This window comes from Apis cerana, linkage group LG6 (assembly GCF_029169275.1).
Source record: "Apis cerana isolate GH-2021 linkage group LG6, AcerK_1.0, whole genome shotgun sequence".
NCBI classification, from domain to species: domain Eukaryota; kingdom Metazoa; phylum Arthropoda; class Insecta; order Hymenoptera; family Apidae; genus Apis; species Apis cerana.
Window position 1 is genome coordinate 6,942,902 of NC_083857.1, and position 14,049 is coordinate 6,956,950.

At 26.8% G+C, this 14,049-nt stretch overlaps 2 protein-coding genes and 1 long non-coding RNA gene across 6 annotated transcripts in view; 1 reads left to right on the plus strand and 2 right to left on the minus strand.

The window, feature by feature from the left end:
* Positions 1 to 16: 16 nt before the first annotated feature.
* On the minus strand, positions 17 to 1,971 carry LOC107994261 (coiled-coil domain-containing protein 43). Its single transcript, XM_017051077.3, has 3 exons — positions 1,456 to 1,971; positions 769 to 1,157; positions 17 to 695 (listed from the first exon to the last, which is right to left on the minus strand). Exons 1-3 carry the CDS (start codon positions 1,618 to 1,620, stop codon positions 623 to 625), a joined length of 627 nt encoding a protein of 208 aa, XP_016906566.1. The 5' UTR covers positions 1,621 to 1,971; the 3' UTR covers positions 17 to 622.
* Positions 1,972 to 3,357: 1,386 nt separating this feature from the next.
* Positions 3,358 to 14,049, minus strand: part of LOC107996139 (uncharacterized) — a 101,387-nt gene continuing 90,695 nt past the window's right edge. For all 4 annotated transcript variants that reach the window (XM_017054056.3, XM_028665052.2, XM_062076150.1 and 1 more), the window contains 3 exons: positions 7,723 to 7,838; positions 5,375 to 5,705; positions 3,358 to 4,622 (listed from right to left, as the gene is read on the minus strand). In XM_017054056.3, coding sequence (XP_016909545.1) covers positions 4,416 to 4,622; positions 5,375 to 5,705; positions 7,723 to 7,838 — 654 coding nt within the window. In that variant the 3' untranslated portion in view covers positions 3,358 to 4,415. The remainder of the gene's footprint in view (positions 4,623 to 5,374; positions 5,706 to 7,722; positions 7,839 to 14,049) is intronic.
* LOC114577045 (uncharacterized) lies at positions 5,979 to 8,796 on the plus strand. Its single transcript, XR_003696781.2, has 3 exons — positions 5,979 to 6,995; positions 7,339 to 7,542; positions 7,624 to 8,796. It is a non-coding gene; the product is annotated as an uncharacterized LOC114577045 (long non-coding RNA).

Below are 14,049 nucleotides of genomic sequence, written 5' to 3' on the forward strand. Positions count from 1 at the left end.
TATATTATTAGAATGATTTAAATGGTTTTATTTGATTTTTATTAATATTAAATACATAATTTACATAATAAAAAGAAATATATATATTTAGCATAATAATAAGTACAAATCATTTATATTTAGGATCATTGCTTTACTCTGATTAGTATAATACCATTCTATATTGAAAAAAAATGATTTAATGTAAATAAAACTAATATGATTATGATTTGAATGAAGATTACACAGAATCCACTCAATTTTAATTTAAAAAAAAAGAATAAAAAAAGAATAAAAAAAAAAGAAATAGAAAATTATTTTCGAAAAAATTTCATTGCTTCACAGAGATTTTCAACAGATAGAAGGCACAAGATGCAATGTTACATACATATACATACAATATTATTAACATTATTACAATTATACATACAATTAACTTCTTTTAGCAATACACATATATTGTGATATTGTGTTTTTGTAAGATATGCATTCTACAGAGATAAATTTCTAATAAAGTATTAATAAATGATTTAAATAGATATTAGAATACATGCATAAGAATAAACTAAATGTATATGTATGTTGATTTGCATTTGATTATTTTAAATCTTGTGATAAAACTTAAAATCTTATAGTCCCAATGCTACCTTCTTCGTTCTCCCTTCTGTGTTTTTCGTTTTTCCTTCTTTTCCTCTCTTAATTGTTTCTGTTTTTCTCTAAAACAATATATTTATTAATAACATATACATAAAGTCTTTTTATATAAACATTATTTTATTGAAAACACACCGATCTTCTTTATCTTTCTCTTTTTTTCTTTGACTTTCCAATTTAGCTTTTTCCCTTTTTTCTTTTTCTTGTTGTATTATTGCAGCTGCATTTGTATTTTTCTCTATTCCACAATCTCCACCACTTGCTCCATCTTCTTCTCCATCTCCTTCACTATTCTCTTCTTCTGACATTTGACTATATTGTGCAAGAATAGCTTCTCTTATTTTTTTTTCTTCATCTGTATAACTTCTTTGTGTTGTAGTTGGAAGAGATTGAGACTCCAACAATCGCGCTAATCTGACGTCTACATCTTCTAGTGGTACTTTTGGACCAGCCTTCTCTTTATTGGGAAAGTTTTCTTCCCAAACTTTTAAAATTTCTGTTACATGATTATTGATGTCATCTTCCTAAAAATAAACAAGATAAAAAATTATTATTTTAAAACGATAAGTAGTATTTTCATTCGATGACATTCGATAACGTATTATACGACATTGCAAGGATGTTAAAGAATATAAAAAACAATAATATTATTTAAACATGCACACATTACAACGAAATGCACAATATATCAAGTTTGAGTAGATACATGCAAATTAATGAGAGAAAGAATAATAATAATTCTGCTGTTATTTTTGACCGGTTAATAAACATCGGCTACAAACAGCAAGCATATTCTAACCTCACAATCCCTGTGCTCCTCACCGTTATGCCCGTAAGTATGCTTTCAAGGGCTTCAATCTTCTCATCCTCCGTTTCATCACCTTGTAAAATTCCTTTGATGTATGAGCCAAATATACATTCATCAGTTTTTAAATCTTGTAATTTCTTGCTAAGCCAATCATCGAAAGAACTCGTTGCAACTGCCATGTCCGGCTTTTTCAATTTTATAAATCTTTCAGTTGGTAACACGATCAAAATTCGAATGATTCTAACAGAATTTACAAATGATGTATAAATTTATAGATTCACTATTTTATAGAATTTAATCCTGTTCTGAATTACCGATTAAGAAATCGAAAGTTTGATGCGCTCTCTGTGATTTACAATGATAAATTTAAGAATTCTATAACTTAATCATAGAATAAATATAGACTAGATTTGTCACATACGTGATTTTAAATTTTTGCATCATATAGTTCAAGGATTACGTACAATAAAATTTAAAATATTTTAAATTGTGTATTTTGGATTTTTTTTATTAGAAAAACATAATTAAATAAAAAGTGGCATGTGAAATTTTTCTAATTTTCAAAAACAAGAATTTTTATGAATATTTATCTATAAAATATTTATCATTTGCATACTTATCTGTTTGAACTGTCATATTATTTGAATTTTAAATTGTTTTTTCACTTTTCTTAATTCTATAGACTTATCATTTGCATATTACTGCTTTTGTTAATTTCTCGCTATAGTATCGTAGATGAAGTAAAATAAAAAAGAAAGAAAGTATTAGAAAAGCAGAAAAATAATATAAAATTGATCATTAGTATTATTTAATCAAATGTTAAAAATATTTCTTTAAAAGATAGAAAAAAATTGAAAATTAATGCCATCTCTTGAATATTTTTAAAATTTATCGTTTAAAAATATATCATTGGTATTCAAAAGATGGCGCTAATAGTCAATTTTATTTCTATTTTCTCTTACTATTTGCTCTTCTAGTTTATATTTATGTTTTATTTATGGTATTCTACAGATGGCGCTGATTTAAATATTTTTAACTTCTGTCTTTCTTTCATTATTTGCTTTCCTTCTCTGTTTTATTCTAAAAAAATTCAAACGCTCATGAAACGGTTTCGATATTTTAAAATCCTAATTATTTGAAATGGAAAACTAAAAATTATTATATATTGAATAAATAAAAAAAATGAAACTAATTATTAAATTGAAATATATTATTATATTACATTATATCATATTAAATAAAAAAAGAAAAATAACAAATGTGTTTCATAACAATTGTATTATTATTTATGTACAATGTATACATGGCATTACAGAAAATAAATTTATTAACCTAATATGTGATTATAATACACGAGTGTTATCAAGTTGAAACCGCTTGTTAAAATATTAATATGATAACTACAATGATAGAAAAAGAATTACTTATTGGAAAAGTTCTTTAATTAATTAATTAAACATAGGACGCAATTTACTATAATACATTCATAAATACATTAAATTGAAAAACTGATATTATAATTCGTTCATTTATGTTGTCAATGTATACATGTAACTAATATAATTTCAGCTATTTAAGTACAATATTTTTTTCTTGAATATTTCTAATCTTAAATATAAAAATTATTGATTATAATTTACATTAAATTAATATAAAGCATAAAAATATATTTGTTAATGTTTATATACTTTCTTGTATGTATCTTTATATATATATATATACAAAGCGATAGCGATTAATTAATAAAATTCTATTAAAATATTAGTGATTTCATATTTGTAATGTGTTAAATTAATATAAATTTATATGTATATACGTGTATGCGCGCGCGCGCGCGCAAGTTTAAAAATTATTTTTTCATATGAAGATATTTATACGTTTGTAAATAAAATAAACTCTATATATTATAACTTGTATTAGATTATTACAATAAATTTTTATTTCGTTATTTCTTATGATATACTCAGATTTATTAATAATTGTCATGGTTACTAGTTAATGCAACGTTTTATCTGTTGCACTTTTTAATTCTTCTAGTCAGTGCTTTAAAAGATAAAACAGACCTAATATTAGTTAAATAGAATTTTAATATTTTAAATAAATTTAAGTAGCTTTCTATTTGGTTGTCGTTATCTATATATAACGAATTATACGCAGATCTATAAAACGCAATACATTATAAAATATTATTAATGATAAAATCTATTTTTGATCTCTAACTTACAAATAGGAATAATTTTAAAATATATTATAGGAGCATATGATAACTGGCCGCAGATGAAAATGAAAATATACTTTAAATGTTAATACAAATCTGATCGAGACGTTCATTTACTGCTAATATAATAATGTAAACACGCATTCTTATCATATGATTATTTTTTCTGACAATAATGATAATTTAGAAAACCTAAATACATAATATTTCACATTCCACTCTTTGAATTGTAATATCAGTCTATCCAATATTTTTTCATGTGAAGGAGATTCTACTAACTTTGTTGTATTATAATTACAATTATTTCATCTTCATTTAAAATATCAATCTTTATAAAAAATAAACAAAATATGAAGTTTGGCGGAACCTCCTCTTAGAGTTTTAACATGTATTAATAATATCTTATCATATTTTCAAATCATACATCTATATAATTTGTATTATCTATATATATAATAAATACGATAATAAAAATCGTCGTAAAATAATTACTGTTGTCGATAATGTATTGCTAGAAACAATATAAGTTTTTGAGTACTTTTAATAATAATATTAACATTTCAACCTTTGCTAGAAAGATAATTCTTTCTATTGGTAACATTTTAATCGATCCGAGAAACGAATATATATTTCGTTTCTTTTTTTTATTAGATTTTTCATCGATTCAAAATCGATCGGACGATAAAATATAATTTTTTTTAATAATGATATCGCGTACTCGGAGGTAGAAGAATCTGTCCTGATTCTATGGAAATCTCAAGTCTCCGGATCTAAGTCTTGATCTCTTGGCTTGCTTTTCTTGTATTTTTTCTTTTTTTTTAGTTTCGGCATGATCTCGCAGCTGCAGCCACTTCGTACTTTGATGTAGTCTAATGTCCACATCGATCCACCCACCGTGTTTCCAGCAAATGTAGGAATCATGCGTTCTCTGTGCCGATGCCTTCCGTGTTCCTCCTTTCCACCCTGATATAATAAAATAAATATTTAAAATATTTAGTTAAAAATCTTGATAACGTGTTTTATAATATATCAAAATATAATTTTAATAATATTCCTATATTTTTTATGATATCAAAATCGTTTCATAATTGAATACAGTAAGGTTATGTTTAATTATTTAATTTTTAATTAATCATGTTTAATTAAAGTTTTAAAAAAATTTTAAAAGATTAATAGATCATCTGAGAAAATAACTAATCCTATGTATATATTTTACAATTTATTTAAAAAAAAATAGAAAATTTTTAAATTATTTTATTATATTTATTATATACATTTATTATATACATAATTTCTATGATATAGAACTATAGTTTCTAAAACAAGTAAGTCTGTGGCTAATTTTTTTGCATTCTATTTAAATTTTCTTATAATTTATAGTCCTTTATATATTGTTGAAATATATAAGTATCATTTACTTCGATTATTTTTCTAAGAAAACAAAATCATAAAAATTTCGTACAATCTAAAATGTTCTTTATCATATGACAATTAATAACTAATTAATAACAAATTAATAACTATATCAACAATTATCTAATTTTGTCGTAATTTTCTCATAAACATACATTTCGAAACTTTTGATCACGAGCCTATTAAACTTGATACCATTTCTAATTATCACATTTAACGAACACATTACACTATATAGATTAAAGAGACGTGATCATGAGAGGCGAATGGAAACTAAATATGATTCACATCGCACCACGTACCGTCGATCCAGAATTTTCAATGATAGCATAAGTGTACGAGAACTTCTGCACACATCTGGACTGGTTGGTGAACTTCCGGTCGATGAACCTGCACGGCTTGTCGAGGACGTCTGGCCTGCAGGAGTACTCGAAGAACCTCTGGGCGTTCTGGCCATCCCGATACAGTTGAACATACATGTTTTCCCGATTTCGACCGCCGACCGGTTCCACCATTTCCTCTACCGTAGGACAGCAATCGACTGGAAGCCCGTCCTCGCCTCCTTCGTGTCGCAGAATCATGTTCATCTCTCGATAAGTCATCCGCTTGGTAGTATCCTCCAAAGTCTGTGTCCTGGAATGTTTAAGAGTGAAATTGAAACAATCATGAAATATATCGTATTGAATATATCGATATATATTCAATGTATCGAAATGTATCGCCGAACAATTCATGATGTAGAAAATATAGGTTATCAAAAACAAATTGAAGAATATCAAAGAAAAGAAAAAATGAAATAAAATAAAAGAAATAAAAGAAATTGAGGAAATGAAAAATAGAAATAATTAGAAAATTGATTTGAGAAAAAGAATATATTTCAAGGTAAGATCATAACGTAATAGTACATCTATAGATCAAAAAATATTTATCGTGATCAGTTTGAAAGTTGCTTCTATAGTAATTATGAATAAAAAAAGAATCTCATTAAAGTTTAGTTTGCAAAATATTAATTTGTTCGTTCATCAAAAAAATGCGTGTCTACATTAAACAGAAATGTTCTTGTGCAGAAGCAGCATCACGTTCATTGAAACTTGTGAATAGCTTGCGGGTAGCTCGTGAGGAATTATAGAGTTGTTCGTTTACCAAAAGAATGTTATGCTACATCCACACTGTTTTTGCTTCATTAACTATAATAAACTATGATGAATAGCAATTATTCTTTCAAAAAATAATAGATTAAAGATTAGTTATAGGTTAAAGTGTTTCTAGATTATATACATTAAAACATTTCTATATTTCTGTGGATTGTAATATTTCTAATGAATACTGTTTTTGTTCATGGAATGACTAAATAGCTTGTCAATTGCTTGTGAACTATCAATTAATTATTATCAATATAGATATTCAGAAATATAGCAAAGAAATAAAATTAGTCAATTATATGTGAAAAATGATTTTATTTAAATTGCATATTCAATTTAAATATCTTATTTCATTATTAGAGTATCATTATTATTATTATTTCATATTTATTTATATTAAATAAATTGTAAAAGTGGTTTACCAAGAACTCACTAGATGGAATCATAAACATTATTGTGGACGCAGCATAAGTGACTCGTGTCTGAATCACATGCGCGATAGAATACAGTCGTAATGTCGCGAAAAATTGGTTCTCCCGATAATTCGTCCTTAATTCTATATTCACTTGGTAAACCTCATACGAATTCATACGAAGTCATTAATAATAATTAAGATAGTTCGACAGACAGAATAAATAATGGCGTAACGTCGAGGTGTGCAAAGGAAATATATGATCGCCACGGTTGCTGATTGAAAATTGAAATTCATCCATGTAAAATAATGTCATTGGCATATCGGTATAATTTGCGAACACTGATACTAAACTTGAACGATGTCAAGGTATTTGTCGGTCATGAATTTTGATCGTGTTAGAATATGTATATGGATAAATAATGTAATAGTATTTTGTTAAGTGAATGTAAAAAAACAATATTTGTTAATTTGTTTATTATTAATTTATAGCAATGACATTTATTACTTTTTTATAAAATTAATTAATGCAAGTAATAAAACACATTATAAAATTTACCAATTGATATCTAGAAATTAACTGATATGCATCTTTCGATTTTATATATATTTACTATTGATAGATTAATTTAAGACGAATTTAAAAATTTTTTTTATTCGATAATTAGATAGTTTTAAAAATTGTTTATTTAATTCATTGAAATCGTTTCAGAAATCATTATCAAAATATAAAGTAATATGAAGTAAAAAAAATATAAGTAATTTAAAAAAACTTCTTTCACTTTTTTTTAAATTTGTCATTGAAATATTACTGGAAAGTTAATAGTATGACCATATCATATTATAAATTTATAATTAATAAATTTAACAAAAATTCCGTAAAAGAAAATAAAAAAATTCTTTTCATCATCACATGGTAAATAAATTTTTATATGATTTAACAATATTTCATATATTTCACAAATTTATACTAATTGTAAGAATTTAATCATTGCAGATGTGTTTATACATAATTTTGAAATTAAAATACATACTGTTAAAAAACATGAAACTGGAGAGAAAAGATTAAGAAAGAAAGTGAAAACAGAAAACTCACCAGCGAGAGATATGTCCCCTGAAAGGATGTTCCCTGGTCTTACGAGAGGAAAAGGATAAAGTCAAGTTGTTGGCGGCAGCAAGCCGCGGGCACAGGACTGCGGTCAGCCAAACCACCTGTAACAGAGAAGAAAAAACTCTAATTTATCGTCAATTTAATGGAAACATTTAGTGAAAATATTTTAAACTTATTTACAGACAAAATATTTGCATTTAACTTTTGATTTGTTTGAATTCGTCGTTATACAAATTGTTGCTTATTTTAATTTCATTACCATCAAAGATTTAAAGCGATACGATTGTCTTTCAAATATATTTTTATAATTCTTATAATTATATCAAATTATTTATTTATGCTATAAATTATCAAGCAACTTATAAATCAAAAAAGAAAGCAACTAAGCTCTTTCTCTTGTAACACTTTGATAAAATTGAATTAAACTGTTTAATATGTATAACGAATCAAGTATGGATTCGGCTTCTAATTCTTCAAGATAAGATATATATATATGTATATTCATATATTTCGCAATTAAAGTCACGGCGAAAAGAGAAAGAAAGAGAGAAAAGAAGGGCGAATGGAGCAAAGCTGAATGCCGAGAGGCCTGTTTTGCATAAAAATTATAAGTCGAATTAATGTTTTCACCTCCATGGCTTGTGTGCACCGCATTTCGTGTCCGATGCGTGACTAACACAGTGGTTTATTGCATGTTAATACGAATCCGGTACCACCAGTATTTTTTCATGAGATAATCTTGACTCACCCTTATAAACAGGATATGTATATTGAAAGAACGAAGGATTTTAGGAAATTTGGTTAAAAATAAGGAAGAATTTTAATAAATAATTTTCAATGATGAAATGGATGAAAAATATTGATTTTTGCTATATTTAGAAGAATATTTTTTTAATGTTATTATTAATTATATTATATGTACATAATTTATTTACGTACATATTATAAGTTGGTATCTGAATCATGATTTTAATTAATTTAAATTAAATTAAATAAAAAAAAAACGGAATTTATAAAGAAAAATGAATAACACGACGAATAAATGAATATAAAAAAATAGCAATTTGTTATCAAAAATTCTATCCCATATAAAGTTTCATATATTTAATTATTATATTAAAATATAAAATTAAATATTAAAATATTCACATAATCCAACACTAAGACTAAATAAAACTATTCTAAATGCTTTTTACAATTTCATACGAATCAATTATCAAAATTTGACAAAAATCTATAAATTCTCTATTTCCATTTAACTTTAAAACTCGCGCTATATTTCAAATTCCTATTCCCACACAAGTTTCAATTATTGCGCATGTCTTTGAGTACTATCCATGCGCAACAATTATTCCTGTCTTGTGGTGTAGCCGGCAATTAACGATAAATATCATTAAGACGTCGTCGCCATTGTGTATGATGCATTTCATATAAGGAGGATTGATTAAAATCGCGTTGGCAGAAGAGGCCGGCCGACGATGAGGCAACAAACCGATAAGGATCCAAGAACTCTGTGTGTGGTCTGTTCTGTGTGAAGACAGATCGGATCTGAGTGGCTCCATCGGTAATATCGAGATCCTTTATATCATACGAGAGGCGCCAGTTGTTTAAACGTTCAACCCCGATGGCTTAATTAAATGACACAGTCGTTTAACTATCTTATTGTTCCATTTCTATAAATTTCTAGAAACTGAGATGTCTTCGCTATTTTAGATACTGTTCGAGTCGTGTATGAGATAGAGAAGTCAATCTCTGTATATACAATGTTGAAATTCTAATTAATCGAATATTGAGGAAAAGACGTGGATATAAAATATATAGATGGGCATAATTATACAGTCATCAGAAAATTAGTTTGAAATATTGATTATTTTCTATTATTTATTTATTTAAATAATTAAATTCTAAAGTATATTCATTAATATAAGATCTCTTCTATAACATTAACTTTAATTTTTTTGTGTCCAATATAATTTAATTACAATTTGAAAAAAATTACAATAAAATTGAAGAGAAATGTGCACTTAATCCTTAATTATGCATGCAATGAATTTATAATACAAGAAAATTCCACTTTTTCTATATATGCACAAATTAAAATAAATTTATAGAGTAAAACTTCTATATCAATTTGTCAAAGGACAAGCAAATTTTCATTCAGTTGATAAAATTTATAATTCATATAAAAATATTGTGTACAACATTTTCTCTTAAATCCATAACAATGTATCAAAGAAACATCAACGAAATTTTTCCCACGTTCTTAATACCACTGTACATATTATCCACTATGCCATCATACGATGAACAATTTCGACAAACTCGTTTCAAAATGAAAACCGTTCATTCAGGTCCATAAAACACATTGTACCGTAACATCGTCGCAGTTGTCATACATATATTCACATTTAAAGATTCCATTGCGATGCACCGGTGGCCAAGTTTTAGCCACGGCTTGAAAGACGCTAATTAGCATCTCGAATTCGTTGCGGAGTTGTCTCTCGCTTTAATAACGAAATGTCCAATTAATTGGACGAAACCTATTTTCGAAACTCGAAATTAGACAGTGAGATATTTCATCGAGAAATATGTTTTCGTTGCAATGTATATCTTCATCGTTTTGAATCTGGTAAAAGTTTTACTCTTTTGATCACGTTATCAAATTAACTTCTAATGTATTAACTATAATAATATTTATATGTTACGTTATTTTCTTTTGTTATGTAAAAGATATTATAATTAAATTATACAATACTTTTGTTATGGATTTACACTTAAAATTCAAACTTTTATTAAATTCTGTGAAATCAATAAAAGTATCGTCGAGAGTTTTTGATGTTAATATTTGTAAAATTAAATTATTACGATACGATTGAAAGTGAAAGAAATATTTCGATACGAAAATTCGATTAATTAAATGGATTTTAAGAATATTAAATCCAATATTATTTATCTTCGATATATTAAAATACATCAAAAATTTCGTGAATTATTTATTTCTAACAAAAAATATTTAATTCGTTAAAATACACGAGGCGAAATTTTATTTTAACAAATTCACCACGACACCTTTCAAACACAATAAAGGAATAACGAGAAGAAATCGCGACTTTATGACGACACTTTATTCGAATCTCGATATTTTCCTCTACACCCTGGTATTAAAGGGTTAATTTGAAAGTACACGTCCAATAAATCTACCCACCGAAAAATCCCACGTGTCACACGTAAAAACTACCGGTTACATTCAACCTCTCGTATCTTGACTTATGGCGTATCGGCTCGTAATTTTTCTCGTGCAAGAAATCGCATCCCTTAGGCAGGCGAGGATCAGGAAACGAGTTTGCAATCCGAACGCCATACTTCAGCAGCTTTTTTACATATTTTGCACGGATAAATTTAAATCTTTTAATATATTTCCGATCGTTTCTTTTTACTTAGGAATAGAATATTCGAAATTTGGAAATGTTCAAATATTTTGGAATAGGAAAAGTTTCGAAAAGTTTTCTGATATTTCGAAATCTAGATAATAATAATTTTACAATCGTATAAATTTATTTTTATTTAATAATAGTAATTCAATCGGTTTTATTTCTTCAACAAATACCTATATCTATTTACCTATTCTTTGAAAAAAGCTTTAATATGATAAATCAAGTTTCGATTCTCAATAAATTAAAATTAATAACCATTAAACATAAAGTTTATTTTTACGAATGAATAATAATATGAATAAACACAATATATATGTAATAGCAAAATTATTCATTTTTATTCGTTAAATCTAACCAGTATATCTCACACATTTATTCTTCATGAGATAAAAATATAATATTACGATCACAATTCATGATCGATGACGGGCAAAATTTAAAATTCCAGCCATGGCTGAATTGAAATCAGCATCTTGTATACTTATAAACCAGGTTACGAGCTCTGCTTCCGATATACATCTCGATATATGAACCCTGGAGCATGGTAAACCGATAACATTCAAAGAGGCAACAGACGTATCGAAACGACAGAAGTCCTATCGACACGTTTCTTTATGTCTGTTCACGCGTGTGCACCCGCGTAGGATCTCTCTCTTTGTACTTTCGGTCACCAAAATCACGGTATGTGCATGGTATGTGCACGGATTATCTCTTACGACCACAGTTTATGCGTTTCTGTTTTCCGTTTAAGGCAGTGTTTCCCAACCTTTTACAATATTTCGAATAATTTAAAGTTTTTATAAAAATTAGTCTTAATTATTGTTAGTTATATTTAAATAGATAGGTGATAATAATTTTTTTAATAAAATTTTTTCTAAGTATAATTTAAATTATAAGTAATCTTGAAGTAGCATGTTGAATCTATATTGAAAAAAAAAAAAGTAAAAAAATTATTGAAATATCGAATACAAATATTCGTGATGATTTATAAATAATAAAAATATTGGAATATGATTTATGTGTAATGAAATTTTTAAAATTAATGAAAAATGATCTCAACGATCTTCTTTGAAAATTCTTTGAAAACACGTGTTAAGAATCTATACAAATATGAATACTTTTTTCAATTAAAAATAATTGCGATGAATAAATTCTTAAGAATTTAAAAAATTAGAAATTCGTGGTAGAATGCAAGAAGAAAGTGTCTCAACATCATATTTTCACACGAAATTTACATTGGAAGAACTTGATACATAAACTGCGATGGAATACGAGCGAAAGTTATGCCTAATGATCCATTAACTCGAAATACGACTCCATGATGAGTTAATTTAATCCTTAACGTATATGATATACTTAACATGATTAGATAAGATGATTGAGAACTTAACTTGGTTAATTGATTTTATCCTAAAGTGGTAAGAAATTTATAAAATTGTAACCTAAATATTTGGAAATAATTTGTTTTAATTATTAATATTTTTAAATGATATCAAAATTTTTATACTAGTAATTAATTATAAAAAATAGTAATTGCAAAAGGAATGCAGGATTTTCACTTGGAGGATTAAAGAATCGAAAAATCTCATTAATATTTTCTAATCTTTTTTTCAGTTTTTATTAATTGCATGATTATATTAATTTTCAAAATTATTTCTATCGTATTATTTATATATAGGATAGATTCAATAATCTGCTTATAAAAATTCCTATTATAGACATATTAAAGTACAATATGATTTTCAATTTTACATTTTCAATAAAATATCAGAGTTGCAAACTTGAAAAAAAAAATAACTTTAAATAAACTGAAATTAAAATGCAACCAACTTATTTATCGCGTTTCTCGATGCAATTCGAAATAAAGCTCGATAACATGCCACCTCGCCTTTAAACACCTTTTATATCTAAAAACACTTTTGTATGCAATAAATTATCTCGCGGGATTAAAGAAAATAAAATCTCATAATCCGTAAACAGTAACGTTTCTCTTTAAGCGTTCCAACCAATCGAATCGCACCTAAGCTTTATCAACCATCAAAATGGCCGCCGCCTACAATTTTTGCCCCGAACATCCTTGGCATCCTTTCTCAACGCACGACAGAACAACGAATTTCCAGGTCAGGGAATGGAATCTGGGATGATGGATCGCCTCGATATCCGTACCGTGATTATCATACAATGTGATATGTTCGTTGATCGACGGATAAGTTGACAGTGATATTTCCGATTTTACTGCGCCACGCTTTCCTCGGTCGAAGGCGGTAGTTACGACTCGTGGACATTCTCCACGATCATTGGTCGTGATTCTTTTTAACCGAGTAGCCGGTCGAGTCGCGATTGGATAAACTTACGGCAATAATTTATAGGTTTTCTCTGGTTTACTACCGAGAGCGCTGCTCTCTCAAACTGTGGAAAATAAACGAGTGTTTTATATCTAGAGATCGAATAAAATTGTAAAATTTGTAATTATGTAATGATATATTGGATTGCTAAGTTCTAAGAATTCTTATCTTGTGAAATTTATTAATAACAGTACCGTTAGAACTTTTTATTTTAATAGAGATAATATGTTAGTAGTCGTAGTTCGAATAACTTACATAATTTACTATATTAGGTACAGTTAAGTGTAATTTTATACATTTAATCTAATAGTTTTTTATATCAATTTTATTTGAAACTTTGAAAAATCTTGAATATTGTGCCCTAACCACTGTATATCATATTAGATACTGTTATGCTTCGTACTGCTTATAAAGTAAGGTTATGTTTTATCCAAAGATCGTGACCCACAAAAAGATAGTGACAGGCAAAGTGTCGAACAAATTTACGATGTTTCATGGTCTATTGGCTATGAATCAAGATTGTGAAAAAAAGA